Source organism: Camelus bactrianus, chromosome 13 (assembly GCF_048773025.1).
Source record: "Camelus bactrianus isolate YW-2024 breed Bactrian camel chromosome 13, ASM4877302v1, whole genome shotgun sequence".
NCBI lineage: Eukaryota > Metazoa > Chordata > Mammalia > Artiodactyla > Camelidae > Camelus > Camelus bactrianus.
This window is the reverse complement of record NC_133551.1, coordinates 65,208,605-65,232,828: the sequence shown is the minus strand read 5'-3', so window position 1 is coordinate 65,232,828 and position 24,224 is coordinate 65,208,605. Positions and strand designations below refer to the sequence as shown.

Sequence of the window (24,224 nt, the reverse complement as noted above, 5' to 3'; positions counted from 1 at the left end):
CAGAAGTTGAGACACTGTTAGGAGACAAATGAATCCATACAAGGCTGCCTCTGTCAGGGGATAAAAAGGCGTGCAGTGAACTAGGTGTAATTTACTGGGTTCATCCATCAGATTAGGCAAAATGGGAACAAAACAGACCACAAAGTAAAGCAAGATAATATTTGGTGACCCTTCTCCCTGGGATTCATGTAGTCTTATTTCTAAAGGCAACTAATAAAATGGCATACAGAAAGGCATTTGTGGGCTCCACAACTGAGACCACAGCTAGAGCATCCTTTCTCAAATGCAAACTATGCATCTGCAAGCAGCCCTGTCTTTTAGAACACTTAAGAGCTTTGTGTCAACTGCTGGGGTCAAATCACAACTTTAAACAGCAAGAATTTGCAATGGAAAGCTAAGCTATTCCTGTTATGTGCCAGCTATCAACTGCTGGCCTTTCAGCTCAGAATTCACCTTGTTTGGCAGTACAGTGAAAATGCATCTGGCACAATGTTAAGCTTTGTCAGCAGAGGGCACTGTAAAGATATTGCAGGAGGAAAGGGTTTTGCTTCCCAGTTCCTATGGGCATGCACAGCAGGCTCCTGTGGTACGAAGGCTTCTCCAGAACCTGGTTTCTCCAGAACCTGACTTCTACAGTGCCACTGCCCTAGGGGGCACAGCTTCCTCAGTGCCAGGTTTCTGCTGCAGTGTGCAGCAGCCAGCAGTACCCATGGGTACGTACCACTAACAGTACCTTCAAGAGCCATTTTGTGCAGAGTGCCTCCTCTAAGAAACCTCCCTATGAAGAGGTTTCCTTCAGCACCTTAGAGGGCAGAATTCTGGCAAGTTCCAGAGGGTGAATTTCTAGTAAGTTCCACTGACGTGGCACCACAGCAACTTCTGTACCATTCTGAGAACCGCATCACACCCTATCTGACAAGGTCTGGATCTCAGCCCAAGATAGAGGAAGCAGTCTCTTGTCTAACACTAGCATGAAAAAAAGAGGCACAAGGTTTGGTAGGCCTTTTTTAGATTTTGGAGACAACATACACTACAGTTGAGTAGTTGCTACACCTTGACCTACCTACAAAGTCACCTGGGAGGTTTCTAGTTTTGAAGGAGGAACAGAATAAAAGAAGGCTCTGCAGCAATTTTAGGCGCATACAAGCTGCTTGACCGCATGGGACCTGTGATCCTGTAGATTCAAGATTATCTAAAGTGTCTGTGGCAAACAGAGACGCTATAAGGAGCCTGAAGCCATTATGCACTGCAGCAACTCTTTGCTAAAGGAACTGGTGCTATAGAAGCCAGCTTTCCTCAGTATTTCGTAAGGCATAATGTGAATTTCCAGCAAGTTTCACAGGTTTCTAGCATGTGGCACTGGTATGATACTACAATGACTTCTCTACTATTAGGTGTGCTACATCATGCACTCTCTGAGAACAGCGTGGAGAAGGCTCTTCCATAGGGACTCTGTCTCAGCGCCAGGAGAAGCAGCTAATGCTTATATTTGTTATTTTTATATCATTCAGCATTCTCTTTCTTATTAGCCAATCTCCTTATTACTCCAATCCCCTATTATACTTAATACTCCTTCATATTAAACTTTCCCTATTTAAATCACTAGTTTTTCTTTCCTCTTGAGACTCAGACCAATATACCTTATGAATAGCTTGGGTGGTTCTGTTCAGTGCCATAAAAACCAACACAAGAAGCTCACCTTGAACAACTAAGAGTTTATTTTGACATGTTTTACTTTAAAAACTCAAAATTAAATGGGAATAATCCTGACTGAGTTTAAGCATAGTACCAAGCCCAAATTAATTTATATATTCTTTAATAGAGCTTTTCAATCATGGTTTGGCAAGTTGTACACTCCTTCTCCAAACATTCTATAGTTTAAACTATCATTAATCAACCCCTGATTTATAATCACCAGCTTTAGGCATTATTTTTAGTAAGCACTTCTTTATCTCTCTTATTATTCAAGCTCTAAAAGATCTAAAATATAAAAGCCCAAATTGAAAATAATGTTATAAAATTAATTTTCCTTATTAAAAGAAATGGTTCTTAAGGGTAAATACTGACAATCTCACACAGCATGGACCGAGGTCACTGGCTTGACTCTCTACATTCCAGTAAGACTTCATAACTCTAGCCCACTCTTAACCACAAGGAAGCCCAAACAAGCACATAATGGTGAGCTGGTGTAAGGTGAACCGCTGGAAATGGCTTAAAATGCAGGGGACACACAGTGACATCTTCTTAAACAGCATTTCGATGTCTGCCGTGCCTATTAATTGGAAATAAACTAAGGAGTTCACTATTCTTTAAAAGTTCAACAAAATTTTAAACCGAATAAATTCCAATAATCTATTTACAAAACCAAACCAACAAATAAAAAAATTACTAAGAGGGAAAGACACCCATACCTTTTATGGAAGTAGAAGATAACCACCAATACTCCACCAAAAAGCAAGAAGGGAGACTAGCAGATTACACAGTGAAAAGCAAACAAGTGCTTTGTAGGATTTTTAATGAACTTTAGAATCATACTCTAATTTCTAAAACAACAAAAAGGAAAAAACTAAGTATCACTCATTCGTTTGAATGACTCCATAGATGAAATGTGTAAAATTGTTAGTAGCCACCATTATGAGAGGTGTGTCAAAAAAAATGTAAAAGACAAAAAAGAAACAGGCAAAACAGAAGTTACTCTTCAAGTAATGTTGCATGTTATTGTTTAAAAGTTTGCTTTAGAAAAACAGAAATGCTGCTTTTACACAGAAATTACTTTTAGGAAAAAAAGTTTTTCTTACTTGAGAGAGTCCAGGGGACGATGCATGTCCCGGGGGCGTTGCCGCAAGAGTTGGATGCCCCTTGTTTATTTCATGTGCTGAGTAAGGGGAAGGGGTCGGGGGTCCCGGCTGTCTTGCTACTTGTGTTACCTGTGAGGAAATCAATATTTAGTAAGAGTATTGTATCAGTAACTCAATCTTAATAAATATTGCTAAAATAAATAACTTTTATAAATGGAATTCTCTAACTCATAATTTATACTAAAATAAGTGCCAGACTGACTAAAGGCTTAAAATTTCAAAACCCAAACAATGAAATTCCTAGAAAAAAATGGACATGAATATTTTCATCAGTTTGATAAAAGATTCTTGAAGCATAATCTAAAACCAAAAACCTTAAAGGAAAGAATATGCTAAATGAAAGAAGCCAGACTAGAAACTATATAACGTACGATGCCACTTATATATTTTGTAAACGGAACAAAAAAGAAATAAATGATTGCAAGGGGAGAGGATGGCTATAAAATGGGCACAAGGGGATTCTGAGGGGTGACATAACTTCTATATCATGATGTAGTGAGAATTACATGTTTCTGTGCTTGTCAAAACTAACAGAACTATATACTAAAAAGGGCGAACTTTAGGTAAATTATACCAATAAACCTGAACAAAAAGAAGTTACTTATAGAGCATAATCTCATTTTTGTTTTTAAAAAAGTACATCTAAATATACATGTACATGCCCATGTACATATACTTCTATATGTATATCTATGTCTACGTATGTGTGCATATATATAATATATACATACATATACACATACTCACAAGGATATATGTCACATTAAAAAGATCTGTAAGAAGATACACAAAGATCTTAACAGAAAGCATACAGGTGTTTTTTCCTCTCATTTTTATTTTCTAATATAGTTCAACAGTCATAAACTTGTACAACAGAAAAATAACTAGCATATGTTTTTATGTAAATAAAAATTATATTTTCCCCGCTTTTTGCTAGCAATAAACTGCCCATCAGCCTGTGACGGATATGAAGCCACCTCATTCAGGCCCCTTTCTAGAGTCCAACACTCAGCCCTAGCCAGCTCTCTCACAGTCTAACTCACATTAGCACTAACAGTGTGGCAAACCTCCATAAATTGGGGGGGAGGGGGTCAATTCTGCTGTCATTTATATGAAAGAATTCATTCTCCTACTGTGAGGTTCTTAGATTTGGAGGTGGGGCATGAACCATTTTGCAATCTGGTAGAAACTACAAGCCTCTTCCTAGAATCATTTTAAATGAATAAAATACATAGAATTATGGCAAAAACCAATTATGTTGAACTCCAGGTATTAAAATACTAAGACAAAATTGTGATAAAGTAGTATATGTGTTCTTTATGAATGTATTATAAGTAAGAACTAATGGCAACTGTTGCCTACATACATAATTCAAAGAAATGATAGCATTCAATTAGATATTTTATCCAAGTTATTAAATCCCCTAAATTCTACCACAGAGTTAAAACCTCCACCCAGGGAGAAATGAAAGTGGTCCCCAAATGACATTAGATTTCCCTGGAATTCATTCAGTCAGAAGCTCTACTCCTTGGTAACGTAACCCTAGAATCCCTCATGTCTAATGCAAACACCTGAAGGCTCAGCTACATGTCCCCAAAGTTGAAACAAAATGGAATTGTGGGGAACTAACTACAGTCAAAAGTTCACAGGCTAAAAGAGACATGAATGATGCTAAAATGTGACTGAAGTTTAAAACTTATGTTGTCTTTAACTTCTTCCCTGCATTTTAAATAGTTTTATGATTTTCTTGAAAAACTTTGTTTCCAATTTGGAGTAAAAATTATGTTTATAAGGGAATGAGGTTTACCATGAAATGTTACAGCATTTATAAATCTCATCAGGGAAATTTTTCAAAGATAAAAAATCAGATTGCTATTTAAACATCTACTTTAGAAAATTAATAACCAGAAATAAAGTTACTTACAAGCAAATATCTCACCAACAAGGCTTTATAAATTTATATTCTTGTTTCACATGCTTAAGATTATCTTGATATTCTACTAAAGCAAAGCATCACATGGATAGATATTTTTAAGATTAGGAAAAAAAATCTGCACAATGAAATAATATGAGAGCTATGTAAAAGCCATGTTAGATCAATTCTACAATTCATCCTGATAAAACGATCAAAGATTAAACCTACCAAGGACAATAAATCATAGTATGGAAAAACGTTTTTTAAACTGCTATTAAGAATAAATGAATATTAATATATACTATCGCATGCATGTCACTGATAAACAAGAGTAAATTTTTAAAAACTTCACTCCAGTATTGGCAGGGATCTAGGGAAACTGGACATAGGATACTGTGAATCAGTTTAGCACATTCCCAGAACTACAGAGCAATGTGTCACAACTGCCTTAAAACCACACTCCAAAAATAGGATACATATCCCGAAGAAATAATCTTACCTCAAAAATTAGGAACTTAAAGTTATATATAGCACTACTACATATGATAGCAAATAATGGGAATTTGGGAAAATAAAGTAACAAAATAGAAATGAATTTGTAAAACAATCAGGATTAAAAAAGAAAAGACACACTCTTCACAACTGTAAAGAGATTCTTCTATATACTACTGACAAAGACCAAAAGAACTACACATCAATGATTTCAGATAAAGATTAGTGTCCATCTGGTTCATTTTTCCCTAAAAACTGTTTGAATGTACTTTCTAAGAGTATTCTATCACCCCATGAACTACAAATTTTTGACATAAAGAGAAAAGGCATTTTGCCAAAGCCAAAAATACATGCTATAGCTACCATTAAAAATTTCCTTAAAGCCTGCAATAAAAAAACACCTTTACAAGCAAATATCTCTGAGGTGTGCAGTCTTTGCTGTTCCTAACGGGTTAGCCAATGCAGGAATCCTTTGGTACTATATATTCTAGTAGGGTGCTCCCTCCCAAATTTGGGAGCTTCCACTAATAAAAGCAAGCCAAAGAAAACAAATCTGTATCAAAATAAGGTATATCTAAATAATAGGAGAACTAGGAGAATTGTGTCATTCTTAAAAATTCTTCCTTAAAAAAGCTACTACAGGCAATAGGCCTCTGAACTTCACTGTGCTCTATTTTATTTAAAAAGACTCCTATTACAAGTATCACACTGCATTACACACTACATGTTTGCTTTTAGGGCACTATAGAGCTTACTATCTTTGAGGGCCAGATTCCAGGTCCTGCCTGTTCAGCACCTCTCAATCAGTATTCCCCATCTGGAGAGTTTCCTCGCTTCCTCTACTTTTTGAAGGAAGATGTCATCTGTTCCTAGTGCCCTTACTTCATCCCCAATTTCTTTCCAATAATTGGAAAGGTGGACTAGGGTATTGATCTTCCTAAGTATACATCTGTGAGAAACAGGAAAATGTGCACCACAGTACATGTACAAAAATGTTCATAGTTGCATTGTTCTTAGTAGCAAAAATAGGGAATAACACGACTGTTCATTAACAGGAAAATGGATTAATAATGAAATATTCTCCTACAAGGAAATTAATTTTAAAACTAGAGCAACATGTCACAACTTGAATGATTCTCATAAATGACACTGAGTGAAAGAGAACGCAAAAGAATACAAAAAGTGTGATGTCTGTCAAGAGTTCCAAAACAAACAAAACTTGACTATGTTACTTTAGAAATGCATAAATGGATGGCGATAGTGTAAATAAATGCAGGGAATTTTTCTTAAGGCAGATATATTACTTTGGGAAGAGAAGGAGTTGTGATCCGTAAAGGCCACATAATTTTTTTTTTTTACACCTGGGAGGTGAGACACAATTACTGCTTTAAAATTATTTGGTAAACTCTACATTTATTTTCTACGCACTTGTAGGAATGTAATCCTCTTTCATGTCATAAGCAAGATTAGAGAAAAAAACAAGCAAACTACTTAAGACCTGAGGTAAAATATTAGTTACACTCTTATTAGTTATATTGTTGCTCTACAGAGTAAAAAGAATGTGAAAAGAAAATAAATTTTGATGAAAGAGAGAAATCCTCTAAATTTCTGACTTAGTGAAAACTTCAGCTAGCTAGTAAATTTTCGCTCAAGATTTCCACCTAAAAGCATCTCCTATAAAATCAACGATATTTGGTGGTTGCTGACTAGTATAACCTGAAGAATCTTTTGAAAATGTAATGGTAAACCATAAAGACCATGGAAACTAAGATTAGCCATTAAATAAAAAGTTGATTTATTCAGCACTTAATTACCTGATTTGATAAAATACCTGGCCAATTAAGAGCTATCATACAAAAACAATTTTCAAATAATAATTTAAAAATTAAAGTTTCCTGAACATCATCATTCTGTCATGACCCCAGAGCAATGAAAATGCCATGCAGGAAACAGACAGGGTTGGGGGGTAGGGCTAGGTGTAAGCAATAGGGAGTAGGGACTATGGAGAACTGGAGAGAATGCCCAACCGTCGCAGAGGGCACTAAATACTCAAGATACTCAGCTGTAGCCAAGTGCTGCCATTGAGAAATTCCAGATAGGTTGTGCAGTATTTTCCAAGTTCGCAAGAAAAACTAAAACTAAGGATTTTTATAAGAAATTTTCCTGACTTTCAAAACATTGTACAAGTCAAATAAAGTACATCTACAGATTAAGTACACAGGCTGCCAGTGTGTGAATCTGGTATCTAGGGGCACCTCATAATGATCACCAAATATAAACTTTCAATTTTAATGAAGTACTTATGTATAGACTGTGGGTGGATTCTAGACTGACTGACTACAGATATATTGTTAAATATTATACATAAAACATATATGGAGCATTGTATTTTTATTCATTGCACATATAACATGCATATACTGCATAATATAATGTGTGATAAATATATGGTACTTAAAAATACACTTTAGGGGGAGGGGAAGGTAATTAGGTTTATTTATTTACTTACTTTTGGAGGAGGTACTGGGGATTGAACCCAGGACTTCATGCATGCTAAGCATTTGCTCTATCTCTTGAGTGGTACCTCCCCCCTAATTAAATCTTTACTAAAAGGATTACAAAGGACTGCTATCAAGTAATAGTAACGTTTTCAGCAAAAAAAAAAAGATTCATACAAAGGTAAAAAGGGCACATAGTTTATTCTAAGATGCCATCACTTACTTTTTTATCCCAAGATAAAGTTTATTTAGTGAAGTCATCTAAAAACATTCCAACAGCTGCAACTCCCCCATAGAAATGACCAAGTTCAATTTGGGGTAGACTGGAAAGATTCCAAAGCTTTTCTTCCCTTGGCTAACTTCAATACTCTATGATCCTCTAGCAGCTGAATGGGTAAGTAGTTTCCCCTTTTCATTAGTCTTCCAATATCATGCTAGTTCTTCCTTCAGATCATTTATTTCCAATGTCTAGAGATATTTTTTATTACAGATATTGGGAAATAAATAAAAACTGGCCTAGTCAACTAAAAAGGCGCACTACCTTCAGATCATTTATTTCCAATGTCTAGAGATATTTTTTATTACAGATATTGGGAAATAAATAAAAACTGGCCTAGTCAACTAAAAAGGCGCACTACAGTGGATACGAGAAAATTTTTTACTATGTATCATGACATTTTTCAAATTCTCTCTGATATTACCACTGACAATCCCCACCAACCACCAAGAAAAAAAGAAAGAAAGTAAATGACTTCTCTTTTTCTCTACTCATAGCCACACTTCCATTAGGTTGAACCATATGAAACTTCAGATATATAAGTTGCTGGCCATATTTTAGAAAAAGGCAATTTTGTACGATTCAAGTAATACTTAAGTACTCAAGCAAACAGATGTTATCATGGACGGTGCTATCACGGACCCTGTTAGCACTGGGCTCAATTTTGAGGATTGTTTCTCTTCATATTTAGTAAATGGCAACAGAAACAAGAGAAAGACAAAGAAATTAGCTGTTTTTTCAACGTTAACTGTAAGTGCCTACCATGGATCAGTAACAATGAAGTAAAAATAAGAAAAAAACATCTGCCCTCCAAACATGTCTAGGTATAATAGGTAACTAAGAGTGTACCACATACGAATCCTGGGGGCTAGAGGGCAAACTGTTGTAAACAGAATTCTAAAATGGCTCTCAATATTCCTGTCTGGTGCACACAACCTGTATAATTCCTCCCCTTTAAGACAGGCAGTACCAGTGAATATGATGGACCACCACTCCTGTGACCACGTAACTAAACAACTGACTTCAGGTTAATCAAGAATGAGATTATTCTGGGTGGATGTGAACTTACTAGGCGAGCCCTTTAAAACACAGTGAATTATCAGAGAGATGTTTCCCGGCTATTCTTAAAGACTAAGCAGACTTCCAGGTTGTGAGAGGGGCACACAGCAAGGACCTGAAGGTAGTCTCTAGAAGCTAAGAGCAATTCCCAACCAAAAGCCACTAGGAAAACAAGGACCTCAGTCCTACAACTACAAAGAAATAAATTCTTCCAGCAATCCCAATGAGCATGGGAGTGAATCCCAAGCCTTACATGAGAATACAGTCCTTGCTTACACTTTAATTTCAGCATGGTCCTGAGCAGAGGACCCTGCTACCCAAGACCCAAAGAATCTGTGAGATAACAAATTGTTGCTATTTTAAGAAGTTAATTTTGTGATTTGTTATGTAGTGAAGAAAAACTGGGGTAAGAACTCACATGGCAGAGAAAACAACAGGTATAAGACCCTGAGATCTTGACAAGCAACAGGTCAAGGAGCAGGAGTGACTAAATTGTTACCTGCAGGGTGGGGGGTGGGGGTTGTCCCCTGAACATGAGGCTAAAAAGAGATGGAAGTAGAGGCAAAATTACTTAAAGGCTTACAGGCATTGTAAGGACCTGGATATTGTTTTAAGTGGAATAGAAAACTTTTGGAAATTCTAAGTGTGACCAGATCTGATGTTTTCCAAAGATCATTTTGGTTGCTTTGTGAAAAAAAAAAAAAAAAAAAGAATTGAAGAGTACAAGAATGGAAACAGATTAGTTTAAAAGCTATCACATTAAACTAGGCCAAAACTGATGGTGGCTTAGAACAGTAAAGATAAAGATAAAAAAAAGTAGACCAATTTGGATTGTATCTTAGAGGCAGAGCCAACAGAAATTGCTACTAATCTAATTTTACCTCTGTCCCTACTGAAGGAAAGGGACAGAAGGGAATGATGACTGATTCACTCATTTAATATGCATTTATTGAGAACAAATTTAATGCCATGCACTGGTGCACAGGATACAAAACTAGGTGGATAGAAACTACAATTTCTGCCTTCATGGAGTTTACATTCTAGCTGAAGGAAATAAGGTAACAATAACATAAAATAATTATATATTTAAATGTGATAACTGTTACGGAAATTAGAGTTGGCCTTTAGGTTTATGGTGTGAAATATTAGGTGGGTGTAGGTTATTACTGTGAGATAGGGAGAACAGACTTATGGAAAGCGGTAATCGTTAAGTTTTTTTTTTTATATGGAGGTACTAGGGGTTGAACCCAGGGCCTTGTGTACGCTAAGCATGTGCTCTACCACTAGGCTATACCCTCCCCCAAAAGTAAAGTTTTATATACCAATTAGATATCCAAATGAAAGTGGTAAGTAGCCAGTTGAATATATGAATCTAAGTTCAGAAGAGGAGTCAGGGCGAGAGAGGATAAATTTGGAAGTAGGTTCATTATCAAAGTTTCAGGTAGTCTCTAAGATAATTATGAAAACTAGCAGATGAAAATATGAAAAGTCTGAAATTTATAAACTGGGGGCAAAAACCAAAGCTAAATTTCTTTCTGGATCTATTTGGTCAGTGTTAATTCTTGCATACTCAAGACAGTGCTCCACTCTCTCAGCAGAATCTATCTGATTAATTTCTCTGCTTATAACTCTAAAAGAAAAAACAACATTGTCATCGAGTAAATCAGTAATGTCCTGAATTAAAATTAAATCAAGTTCAGAATCTCATAATTTTGAAAACAAAAGGTAACTGAAGAGCAATCAATCTAACTTTAGCAATCCTATGATCAATATGGACCTAGCACCACAGAGAAGACCCAACAACTATTTTTTTAGGTTGGTTAGTTATTTTTTTAAATTGAAGTGTAATTGACATATAACAAAAGTTATTGTTTTTATTAAATAATGGGTCTGCAGATGTTAGGACAGAATATAAAGGACAGGAGAGAGGGCATGCAGTAACTGTAATACAAACCAATTTGATACAATTTCTAATTTTACCTCCTCTGTCATGCAGTCAACACTGACTAAGCATCAGCGCTCGTAAGGCACTGTATTACGCTATAAAAATAGCCCTTGTGCTCAAGGAGCTCCAATAGAAAGAAGATCACAGTAAATAAATCATCTGATAAATGCTATAAGGATGTATAAAGTATTGCTAAAAAACAAAGTAACTGGGTCTGAAATTGTGCAAGGGTTTGGTGAAATTTGAGTAGCACCTTGAGAAGTAAAAAGCTTCAGTACAGACCAAGAATTTGAGATCTTATTTTGAAAAGAAAATTATTGAGTACAGAGATAAGAAGGAAAACATGTTCTGCAAATAGCTAAGGGATTCTCCTTAGAAAGGGTTGGGAAAGAGAGAGGTAAATGAAATGAAGCTGTTACAACTGTAGCCTGATTACAGCCTGACTGTAGAAAGACTACATATTCCTTCCTAAGATTTTTTTATTTTTTGCTCTCAGTAAGGAAGAGCCACTGAAAATTTTAAATGAGGATACAATCTTACCTTATTTATATTAAGGATAAGAGAGAGGCATTTGTCCACCAAAACGAAATTTGTATATGGATGTTCATTATTACTAACATCCAAGAAATAGAAATAACTTAAATAAGTATCAACTGAAGAACAGATAAATGAAGTATCAAATATTCACATAAAAGATAAAATTCAGCAATAAAAACATGATGCTAAGAGAACTAAGTCATCACAAAGAACCAGATACGTATGATTCCATTTATACGAGACGTTCAGAATAGGCAAATCTATCATAAACAGAAAATAGATTAGTGGCTGCCTAGGGCTGGTGGGTTGGGGAGTGATGACCTAATAAGGGACACCAGATTTCTTTCTGGGGTAATGAAAATGTCCCAAAATTGGGTAGTTATGGGAAAGAAGATGATTTTCACAAGGGAATTAATTTAAAGAGACCAATTCAAGAAATAACTTTAGCCAAGAGTTTCACAGTTAACCTATGGCTCCTACCTGCAATACATCACAATACCTAAAGGCAACAACAGGAAAGTTATGAAGATTCACATCTGACTGCAGGAAAAGACATGGCAGATCTAGAAGTTATTCCATCCTACTCACCTAACCTAACTTCAGATCATTGGCTTTGGTGACACAATAACAAACTATATGCTCAACATTTCTATCTCAGTTACTATTCTTTTTGGTTTAATCTATTCTTCTGTATGTTAGAAACTGAGGTACTGAAAATACCATAGGAGAAAACACGACCTTACAGAACTTCAGCTCTGTCATTAATAGCTGTGTTACTATGAGCAAATAACTTGAGGAGTTTTACTTTCTTACTTTACAAAATAAAGAAATCTTAAGAGGGATGTAATGAAAGATTAGAGATACATTTCCAAGAGTACCTAACATAGTGCTTGATACACAGAAGTTGGAAGCTAGTAATATTCCTACCGACAAATTAAATATTAGATTCTTAAAGACCGTTATATGAACATACAAACTATTTTTAAAAAAACACAGTTCAACAAGATATCTAGTGCATTTTTAAGCATGGATATCATGGGTTTGTACTATATATGTTACAAGATCAATGACTATTTTTAGAATATAAAAATATTAAATTAAGAAGAAATAATTGAGTTTTGGGTCAGTTTACATTACTTATAACACCTAAGGGATTTTATCAGTTGAGGCATATGCATGAGATAACAAAGCTCTTTAATTCACTTGTATCTGCTTTGTTGATAGGCCCACAAAAACAAATTAGCAAAAAGTACATCAGAACTAAGAGCAGATCATGAAACCTCTAACAAATTAAAATGCAACACTGAATCATTGACTAGTCAAAGAATGAATAATTCACTGATTCTGTAATGACATAAACCCCTATATCCTCTAATAAAGACTCTTCAACGAAATCATCACTGGTTCCAAAAAGGATGCCCATCCCCTTTAGAACCAGATTTTTAGTATTATGAATATAATTCAAGTTTAGACAGTAAAAAGGAGAAAACTGACACCATACCTAAAACTCTACAGTATTCAGATTAGATACAGAGATGGTTTCCCCAAGGCTTAGTCTGTTTTATTTAGATGCCATTCGGGAGCTCCTGAGAATCTCACAAGAAAGATTCATGGAGATTATCATTCTCCTTTAATATAAGAGTTGACAGTATAAATTCTCTTACAGGTAAAACAAAGGGAAAAAATCAGACAAAAGAGTAAAGATCAAAAAGCAAGAGTTAGGAAGAATGAAGAATTTATAAACAAAACAGCACTGTTTCATTTTAGAGTATAACTATCTCTTCATCAAGTGTCCAAATTGTATGTTCTAAAAGTTTGCTTAGTTGTTAGGGGACCGAGCCGCTACCTATGTTGGGAGGAAACAGAAAAGAAAGAACTATATAAGAAAACTGAAACATCATCTATCAAAGCGAAGAATAAATGGATAATGACGAATCAAACAACAGTAGAAAAATTACATTATTTAGGGATACAGAGTTAATGCCCAAGGAACTAAAAGCAAAAATAGTTAAAAGTGGCTGCCTCTGAAGGGTAAGACTGGAGAAGGAAGAGCAGACAAGGTTTTTTTTTTTTTCTTTTCCTTATAAACCCTTCCATGTTATTTGCTTTTTAAAAATCATGTTTTCCAAGGGTGGATATAGCTCAGTGGTAGAGCACATGCTTAGCATGCACAAGGTCCCGGGTTCAATCCCCAAGACCTCCATTAAATAAATAAATAAAACCTAATTACTTCCCCTACCTTCTCACCAAAAAAACCCATATATATTCCATACTTCTGTCTTCATTCAAAAGATGGATAAATGTTAATCAGCTATTTAAGAATCATCATAAAGATTTAACAAAATAACAAAGATTAATAAAGCAAGGATGTTCATCACAGTCTTTATTATAAAAGCAATAGAGAAATAACCCAAATGTCCATCAAAAGATGACCAGTTATATAAATCATAATACAAAAGGAACACCATTATTTATAAACATTTCCACTCCTGAAACTGTTTTTCATTTTTCATCTTTATTAGGTAGAACTGTTACAATTTGACTGCATATATACAATATATTGCATATAAATACATATATACAATATACTACACATTTTTTTAATTTATGTATATGTATTGTTCATTGTTCCTAAGAACAATTTAGAGCTTTAGCATTTTTAACTTAGTTATTAAAGGAATAAAGCCAACCACAAAATAACAATCAACAGAATGCAGTAATCCCATCATAAAGGACAGTCACATGTGCTTACCCATATTCAAGAGATCAATAATCTAAGTTATAATTAGTTCATTTGTATCTTTTTTTTCAGATTCCACATATAAGTGATATCATATGGCATTTCTCTTTCTCTTTCCAGTCCACTTCACTTAGAATATCCAGGTTCATCCATGTTGCTTCAAATGGCATTATCGTATCATTTTTTATGGCTGAGTAGTATTCCATTATATACACGTACCACATAGTCTTTATCCAGTCATCTGTTGAAGGACATTTGGGTTGCTTCTATGTCTTGGCTATTTTAAATAGTGCTGCTGTGAACATTGGGGAGTATGTGTCTCTCTGAATTATATTTTTCTTTGGGTATATGCCCAGGAGTGGGGTTGCTGGATCACATGGTAAGTCTATTTTTAGTTTTTTAAGGAACCTCCATACTGTCCTCCATAGTGGCTGTACTAATCTACACTAACACCAACAGTGTAGGAGGGTTCCTTTTTCACCACACCCTCTCCAGCACTTATCATTTGTAGACTTTTTAATGATGGCCATTCTGGCTGGTGAGGTTATATCTCACTGTAGTTTTCATTTGCATTTCTCTGACAATTAGTGATTCTGAGCATTTTTTCATGTGCCTATTGGCCATTTGTATGTCTTCACTGGAGAACTGCTTCTTTAGGTCTTCTACCCATTTTTGGATTGGGTTGTTGGTTTTTTGATATTAAGGCATATAAGCTGTTGGTATATTTTGGAAATTAGTCCCTTGTAAGTTTCATCATTTGTAAATACTTTCTCCCATTCTGTAGATCGTCTTTATGTTTTGGTGATGGTATCCTTCGCTGTGCAAAAGCATTTAAGCTTAATTAGATTCCATTTGTTTACTTTTATTTCCATTACTCTAAGAGCTGGTTCAAAAAATACATTGCTTGGATTTATGTCCAAGAGTGTTCTGCCTATGTTTTCTTCTATGAGTTTTATAGTAAATTTTGTCTTATATTTAACTCTTTAATCCATTTTTTAACTTTTTTTAAACAATATTGTCTCTTCTAGTCCAAGAATATGGTATAATATATCTTTCACTTGTTTATGTCATCTTCAGTTTCCTTCATCAGTGTCCTATAGTTTTCAGAGTACAAGTCTTTTGCCTCCTTGGATAGGTTTGGTGTGATAGTAAATGGTATTGTTTCCTTAATTTCCTTTTAGCTATTCTGTTGTTAGTGTATAAAAATGCAATTGATTTCTCAATATTAATTTTGTATCCTGCAAATTTACCAAATTCACTGATGAGTTCTAGTAGTTTTCTGGTTGCTTCATTGGGGTTTTGTATGTATTATATCATGTCATTTGCAAACAGTACAATTTTACTTCATTTCCAATTTAGATTCCCTTTCTTTCTCTTCTCTGATTGCCATGGCTAGGACTTCCAAAACTATGTTAAATAAAAGAGGCGACAGTAGGCATCCTTGTCTTGTTGCTTATCTCAGAGGAAATGAAGTCAGCTTTTCCACATTAAGTATGACGTTAGCTGTGGGTTTATCATATATAGCCTTTATATACTGAGGTATGTCACGTCTATGCCCACTTTCTGGAGAGCTTTTATAATAAATAGATGTTGAATTTTATCAAAAGCTTTTTCTGCATCTATTGAGATGATCATGCGGTTTTTATTCTTCAAGTTATAACAGTGGTGTATTACACTGATTTGCAGATAGTTAAAAATCCCAGCATCCCTAGGATAAATCCCACTTGATCATTCCCCCTTTTATTGCACTGTTGGAGTCAATTTGCTAGTATTTTGTTGAGGATTTTTACATCTATATTCACAAGTGATATTGGCCTGTAATTTTCTTTGTTTAGGATATCTTTGTCTGGTTTTAGTTAACAGGGTGATGATGGCCTCATAGAATGATTTTGGAAGTGTTCCTTCCTCTGCAGTTTTTTGGAATAGTGTCTCTCCTCTAAATGTTTGGTAGGATTCACCTGTGAAGCCATCTGGTCCTGGACTTTGGTTGGTTGGGAGTTTTTTAATTACTGATTGAATTTCAGTACTGGTAATTGGTTTATTCATATTGTCTATTTCTTCCAGGTTCAGACTTGGCAAATTGTACCTTTCTAAGAAAGTGTCCATTTCTTCTACATTGTCTTTTGGTTGATGTATAGCTGCTCATGATTCCTTGTATTTCTACGGTGTTGATTTCTTTTTTCATTTCTAATTTCATTAGTTTGGACCTACTCCCTTTTTTGCTTGATAAGTCGGACTAAAAGTTTATCAATTTTGTTTCTTTTCAAAGAACCAGCTTTTAGTTTCATTGATTTGTTCTACTGTTTTTTTTTTTTAGTCTCTATTTCATTTATTTCTGCTCTATAATCTTTATGATTTCTTTTCTTCTACTAAGTTTAAGGTTTGTTCTTTTTTCTCTAGCTGCTTTAGGTGTAAGGTTAGGTTGTTTATTGAGATTTTTCTTGTCTACTGAGGTAGGCTTGTATTGCTATAAACTTCTCACTGAGAACTGCTTTTGCTGCATCTCAGAGGTTTTTGGACTGTTGTGTTTTCATTTTCATTTGTCTCAAAGTATTTTTGGATTTCCTCTTTGATTTCTTCAGCCATCTATTGGTTGTTTAATAGCGTATTGATTAGCCTACCCATGTCTGCAGCTTTTGTACTTTTTTTTCCTTGTAGTTGATTTCTAACCTTGCTATAAGTATAGCACTGTTTTCATTGTTTTCACAAAAGATGCTTGGTACAATTTCAATTTTCTTAAATTTCCTGAAGCTAGCTTTGTGGGCCAGCATGGGGTCAATTCTGGAGAATGTTCCATGTGCATTTTGTTGCTTTCAGGTGGAATGCTCTATAGATATCAATTGAGTTCATCTGGTCTAATGTGTTATTTAGGGGCTGTATTTCTTTAGTGATTTTTCTGTCTAAATGATCTCTCCATTGATGTAAGTAGGGTATTAAGGTCCCCCATTATTATTGTTATTGTCGATTTCTCCTTTTATTTCTGTTAACAATCACTTTATATACTGAGGTGTTCCTATGTTGGGTACATATATATTTACAATTGTTATATCCTCTTCTTGGATTGATCCCTTAGACATTACGTAGTGTCTTTGTCTCTTGTAACAGTCTTTAAAATCTATTTTGTTTGATATAAGTATTGCTACTCCAGCTTCCTTTTGGTTTCCATTTGCATGGAGTATCTTTTTTCCATTCCTTTATTTACAGCCTGCATGTGTCTCTATCTCTGAAGCGGGTTATCTTGTAGACTGCATATATATGGGTCTTGTTTTTGTATCCATTCAGCCAGTCTATGTCTTTGGTTGAAGCATTTAAACCACTTACATTTAAGGTAACTATCACTATATATGTTATTCCCATTCTGTTAACTGTCCTGTGTTTGTTTTTGTAGGTCTTTCTTTTCTCTCTCTCTCTCTTCTTTTTGTTCTCTTTTCTTGTGTTTTGACGACTAGAGAAGGTCCTTTAACATTTGTTGTACAGCTGGTTTGGAGGTGGTGAGTTCTTTTAGCTTTTGTTTATCTGTGAAGCTTTTGATTTCTCCATCAAATCTGAGAGCTTTGAGGGACTGATGATTCTTGGTTGTAAGTTTTTTCCTTTCATCACTTTAAATATATTGTGCTACTCCCTTCTGGCCTGAAGAGTTTCTGCTGAAAAACAAGCTGATAACCTCATGGGAGTTTCCGTGTATGTTATTTGTTGCTTTTCTTTTGCTAATTTTAACATCTTCTCCTTATCCTTAATTTTTGTCAATTTGATCACTATGTGCCTTGGTGTGTTCCTCTTTGGGTTGGTCCTGTGTGGAACTCTCTACACATCCTGTACTTGGGTGATTGTTTCCTTTCCCAAGTTGATGAACTTTTCAGTTATTATCTCTCCAAAATTTTTCTCAGGTCCTGTCTGTCTCTCTTTGCTTTCTGAGACTCCTATAATGCGAGTATTAGTGTGCTCCATGTTGTCCCAGAGTTCTCTTAAACTATCCTCATTTCTTTTCATTCTTTTTTTCTGTTCTGCAGTAGTGATTTCCACTAATCTGTCTTCTACCTCATTAATACATTTTTCTGCCTCATTTAGTCTATTCTTGGTTTCTTCTAGAGTGTTATTCATTTCAGTAATTTTATTCTTCAACTCTGTTTGGGTACTCTTTATATTTTCCAATTCTTTGCTAAAAACTTCACTCTATGTATCTGTACTACTCTTGAGTTCTCTGAACATCTTTGCCATCATCATTCTAAACTCTTTCTCAGATAAACTGTCTATCTCCTCATCACTTATTTCTTCTTCTGGGATTTTATCTTCTGCCTTATCCTGGTGGACATACCTCTGCTGCCTCATCTTGTCTGTCTTCCTTTTTGTATTTTCAGGGAGGTTAATTACATTTCTCGACCTTGGAGAGGTAGCCCTCTGTGGGAGATGTGCTATGTGTCCCAGCAGTACACTCATCTCTTGTCACTCAAGGGCCAGGGTCCAGCTGGCCCCAGTGTAGAGTCTGGCCTCTGTTTGTGGATTCCTTCTACATGCTTTGGGACCGTTGTTTTCTTATTTCTGCCCCCTGGTGAATGAGGCTGGACTAGAGGCTTCTGCACGTTTCCTGGTAGGAGGAGCCACTTCCTGCCCACTGCTGGGTGAACCTTACTTAGCCCTGGACCTCTGGTGGATAGGGCTCTGTATAGAGGCGTTTGTGACTCAGGAAGTCTGCTGATGGGTGGGGCTGTGTTCCCACCCAGTATGTTGTTTGACCTGAGGCTTCCCTTACAGGCTGTTGGGTGGGGCTAGGTCTTGGTGATAATGATCCAATCAAGATGTCAGCCTCAAGGAAAATTCATGTAGATGGACACTCCTGGAAATGTCCACCACCAGCTTTTATGTCCCCTGGGTAAGCCTCAACCAACCCTTACCTCCCTAGGAGAACTTCCAAAACCAACAGATAGGTCTGGCCCAGGTTCCTATGAAATCACTGTCTCTGCCTTTGGACCTGGCATGTGCAAGATTCTGTGTACGCTTCCCAAAAGAATGAAGTCTCTGTTTCCCCCAGTTCTGTGGGGCTTCTGAAGTTAAGCCCCACTGGCCTTCAAAACCAGATGTCCTGGGATCTCTTCCTCCCAAAGCCAGATCTCTGGGCTGGGGAGCCTGACGTGGGGCTCAGAACTCTCACTCCTGTGGGAGAGCTTCTGCAACTTAATTGTTCTTCAGCCTGTGGGTCACCCACCTGGGGGGTATGGGGCTTGATTATATTGCAAGTACACCCCTCCTACCATCCTGCTGTGGTTCTCTATGTTTCCAGTTGAAGAAGATCTGTTTTGCTAGGCTCCAGTCTTTTTTCTCAATGGCTGTTCAGCAGTCAGTTGTGGTTCTGTTGTAGTCACCAGGAGAGGTGAGCTCATGGTCCTATTATTCTGCCATCTTGATAAGAAATCTAAAAGTGCTTTCTTCACAGCACCAATATAGCCAAAAATCTTACTATGATGTAGTTCTGTATTTAATGACACAAATCAGGGCCCACCAAAAGACGTATAATCCTATCTTGACATGAAACAATATATATGATATACGCTAAGGTAAAATGTAACTTACAAACAGTACACATAATTATCAACAAAGGTCTTTGTAAAGTTATATATGTATAACTTTTACGGTTATATGTGTATATTTTACATATGTCTATTAAAGTATTAAGCATAGGAAGAATTCTCTCTACATATAGAGCTTCCTCTGGGAAATAAGATAATGGCTGATTTTCATTCTCTTCACAAATTTTTTTTTCTTAATTGGTATTATTTAGTTAAAAAAATTAGAGCTGTGAGTCAGCTGCTTAAACACTGTATTTATAACAGTAAAAAATATATATAACCGCTTGGGGAATGGATAATTGCATCCTTAAAATACATATTTAGAAAGGCTGTTTTTAATGAGAAGTTGCTTATAATTTTAAGAAAGAGGGATATTAAATTGTGACAAACTGATTTCAAAAGTACTTTTTTCTTAAGTGCACAGCAAAACAACTGGAAGAAACATGTCAAAATGAGTAGCATGACCTTTTTGGTAGCAACATTATGGGTCATTTTTTCCTGTTACACATTTCTCTGCGTTTCATTTTTTATCTAGCGGGCACACATTAATTCTATAGTGAACAAACCTGCTTTTGGAATTTGGTAGTTAGGTTTCCAGACTGGCGTATAAAAAATCCTACGTAAGCCAATGATATTGCTGAGAAAGACAAGGTTCATGTTACCCTCTCTCTCCCCACAGACAGAATCATCATCACTGTGATTCTCATTATCTGGACAAGGACAGGACATAAGGAGTTCTTATGACACTGCTTACAGATAAAAGGCCAGACACTGAAGTATAACTATTACACTACATTATTAATTCTACCAAATTTCACTATTTATAATATAACTATTTGGCAGTAGAACTGATTTAGAATATCAAATCATAAACACCGGGAATACCTCAGGAGCCTTAAAGTAGTATAATGGAAGCAGGGTAAGACAGTAAGCAGACTTTTATTTCTTTCATTGCTGATAGTAGCCCAGAGAACTGTCTTTAGATTCTAAGGTCCTTTCCTGATTCAGCAGTAAAACCTTCACCAATTAGGGATGACAGTCTTGATAAAAGGAACAGAGAGTGATAAGGAGTTCTATTCTACTAACCCAATCATTTATTAAGATGATCTTTATATATAAAAACCAATAGCACTCTACACATAAGCATAAGAAATTAATTCCTTACTTTTTCAAGACATACATACTTTGTAGGCCATTGCTCTCAGAATAGGAACCACTAAAAACTGACCTGAGGGGTGATGGCTTTTACATGTTCAAAAGTCCCGCTATCAAAGCTCTTAGCTTTCTACCACAGACAAGGCTATATGTGAGTTGGGAGATTACTGGTATAGATTTAACAAACTGTAATAGTATTAGTCATTTCCCATTTTACAACTTAATTTCATTTAAACTTATGGTCTACTTTCTTTCTGCTGATCTTCATCCAGTTGCTACTTAACTGTTTACCTAACTGATAAAGGTAAGTGAATTCTGCTCTCAATTCCAAGGTATCAGAACTATGAACTTGGTATTCAACTAGAAATAAACATAAATTCAATTACATTATCAAAGTCACAATATTAAGTTGCTCTGACACAGGTCCAAGTCACATGAGACATGATACACGCTCTTATAACAGAAGATGAGTCAAAGATCATCAGGTTCCAGATAAAAAGCTTGAAACCAGGAAAATAAGCAGAGGGTAAACTAATTCAAGTTATCTTACAAGCAGGCATAACAGCCGTAACAAAAGAGCATGGGTCTTTCAGTCCAAGACTTGGGTTTAAATTCTGGTTCCGTCACACAAAAACTATATAAGCAAATTATCTAAATTCAGTTTCTTCATCTGTAAAAGGGAAAAATAAGGACTATCCTGCAGATTCACTGAACACACTAAATGAGATAAAATACATCATAATGTCTGGTATACAAAGTGCTTTTAAAAGGTAGTTTTTGTAGTATTTCATTATTTACAAATATTTAAACTGTTACTTAAACTAATATCCTAGTATTAAGCATATAAGCATAAGCCAGTTTGGGGTTCAAATAACTGCTACTTTGCTTTTCATTGTACAAATGGGGAGAGGCACAGGTAGGATATGCACTATACCTAACCAAGCAGTTCTCAATCTGTGGTCTCTGGACCAGTGACATCAGCATCACTGGGAACTTGCTGAAAATTCACATTAGTCGCCCTCATCCCAGATCTACTGATTCGGTAACTCCAGGCTGGGCCCCACGAGGGAATGCTGATGCAGCTGAAGTTTTAAGAACCACTAACCTAAATACAACACTGACAAGTCTTCACTAACATTCATAGCACCTACAGATTGCATCTGCTTTATTTAGTCCACCAAGTTACAACATAAATTAGAAGAAGGCAGATTATTGGACATATATGCATCTATGCTATATTATTGCTGAGTATGATGATACAAAAGAACACTATCATTTATAAATAACTTTATCCCTAAAATGTGCCTTCTTCCCAAAACAAGTAAAAAGCATTTTCTCGACTTAATCAACCCACTCTGTTCTTCCTTTACCCTGCATTCCTATCACACTTAATGAACACTGTATACTATGTTATGATACAACTTTAGCTTCTTGCAGTCTTTGGAGAATAAGTCATTCATTCTGCAATGCCAGATTTTCCAGATAGCTAGGAATGAATCTCTTGAAATAAGCAAAATGTGTTTTACTCTATAATTACTTTGGATGGAAATCTTTAATATCGTACATTAAATGTAATCTAAATTTTTTTCTTGGTTACACAAATTCATCATTACGAATGTCAAGCTTTATAAAAGTATAAAGATTAATGGAATGTCAGTAAGCCCTCAAACAGTGTACACTCTCTTCTGCATCTGCGTTTGCTGTCAAGTAATTAGCTATGACTTCTAGCTAATACAGCACTATAGTCTAAAGCTGCAATTTAACTATCTTACAATTAACTCTATTAATCTAAGATGGGCTTCAAAATTCAATAAACAATATTCTGATACTTTTTTTTGGTAGTTCTCCAGTATCTCTCCAATCATACAAACATGTATACCTTTTCTCACCTGTGTATCTTCTCCTTATCCTTAGAAACTGAACGAAACCTAACCACTCCTAAGATAATTCCTCAACATGCTGTCTCCTGCCTGTGTTTCACGCTGCTGTTCCACACTTGCAAAAACAGCAAGACTTTCTCTGTCTACATCTATCACCATTTATCATAAATTATCTTAAATTACCGATCACTTTCAACTTGCCCACTAGGCATCTTCAACGCAAGGAGTACTGTATCCCTTGTGCTGTGCACAATGCTCTACAAGCAAATGCTGAAAAAAATGTTTGATGAATGAACAAGATACGATTTGAAAAACTCCTTAAAGGGAAAGCACATGAGCTTTGGTGTGCTTATACAGTTTCTGCATTGTCAAGTCTAAGGAGTTTGCTTTTGTTTAGAGTTACTGTTTTGACTTTCTTCATTTCCACCGAAATGTTAAATTCCTTTCCTCTATTTCTTTTAACTGCTGAATTTCTGTGAGTACATTTTTCTTTCCAGCCAAAGTATAAGCACACAAAGTAAGTTAACCCTCTCTCCTACTACATTTTCTTCCATATAACCTAGTCCAACACATAATAAACATGAAGAAAGAAATCCACCCTTAAACCTGGTCTGTGTTAAAATTTTTGTGTGTGATGTAATTTATTAGCTTCTTCTGAAAAATAATTAGCACTCCTGATAAAATGCTTGACCAACATTCAAAAGACTTTAATGAGATTAAGACCACTTCCAGAAAGATTCCCACCCATCCTAGCTGACTGGATGACTCAGTCAGTCTAATAATCTTTAGTAATATATTTCACTATTAGACCTTTTCCCTTTACTTTTCTATAAATGTCTTAACCAAGAGAAAACTCTCTGAATTGGCCTTTAAAAGTCTGAAATAAATACATGACACATGCTCCTAATTAAGTTTTCTAAATTTTTTTAAAGTTACTAAACAAATTCTTACTGAACAAGAAAAGAATAAAAATACACTGCTGATTTAACAAATCTAACAATTAATAACATAAAGGTTCTTTGGGATTTTCAACAGTTAAATAAACACCCTTCTATTGAACATTCTGCATTCCAAACAGCAATTAAGAAACCACAGAATGGCACAACAAAGATGCTAATTCTTCCTAATCTCTTGCCTATAATATTCCCCTGACAGCCAGAATGCGCTTTTAAAACATAAAAAGGAAATTCCATGAAATGAAGTTAAATGTTTCCATGTCTATCAAAGCATACAGTCAAAAATGACCTCTCTACTTATGCCAACTTATGGCAATAATAAATTCGTATCTTGAAATAATGTTCTTT

At 35.5% G+C, this 24,224-nt stretch overlaps 1 protein-coding gene across 9 annotated transcripts in view; it reads right to left on the bottom strand.

The window, feature by feature from the left end:
• Nucleotides 1-24,224, bottom strand: part of EIF4G3 (eukaryotic translation initiation factor 4 gamma 3) — a 327,940-nt gene that overhangs the window by 198,762 nt on the left and 104,954 nt on the right. For all 9 annotated transcript variants that reach the window (XM_074377251.1, XM_074377254.1, XM_074377252.1 and 6 more), the window contains exon 3: nucleotides 2,799-2,927. In XM_074377251.1, coding sequence (XP_074233352.1) covers nucleotides 2,799-2,927 — 129 coding nt within the window. The remainder of the gene's footprint in view (nucleotides 1-2,798; nucleotides 2,928-24,224) is intronic.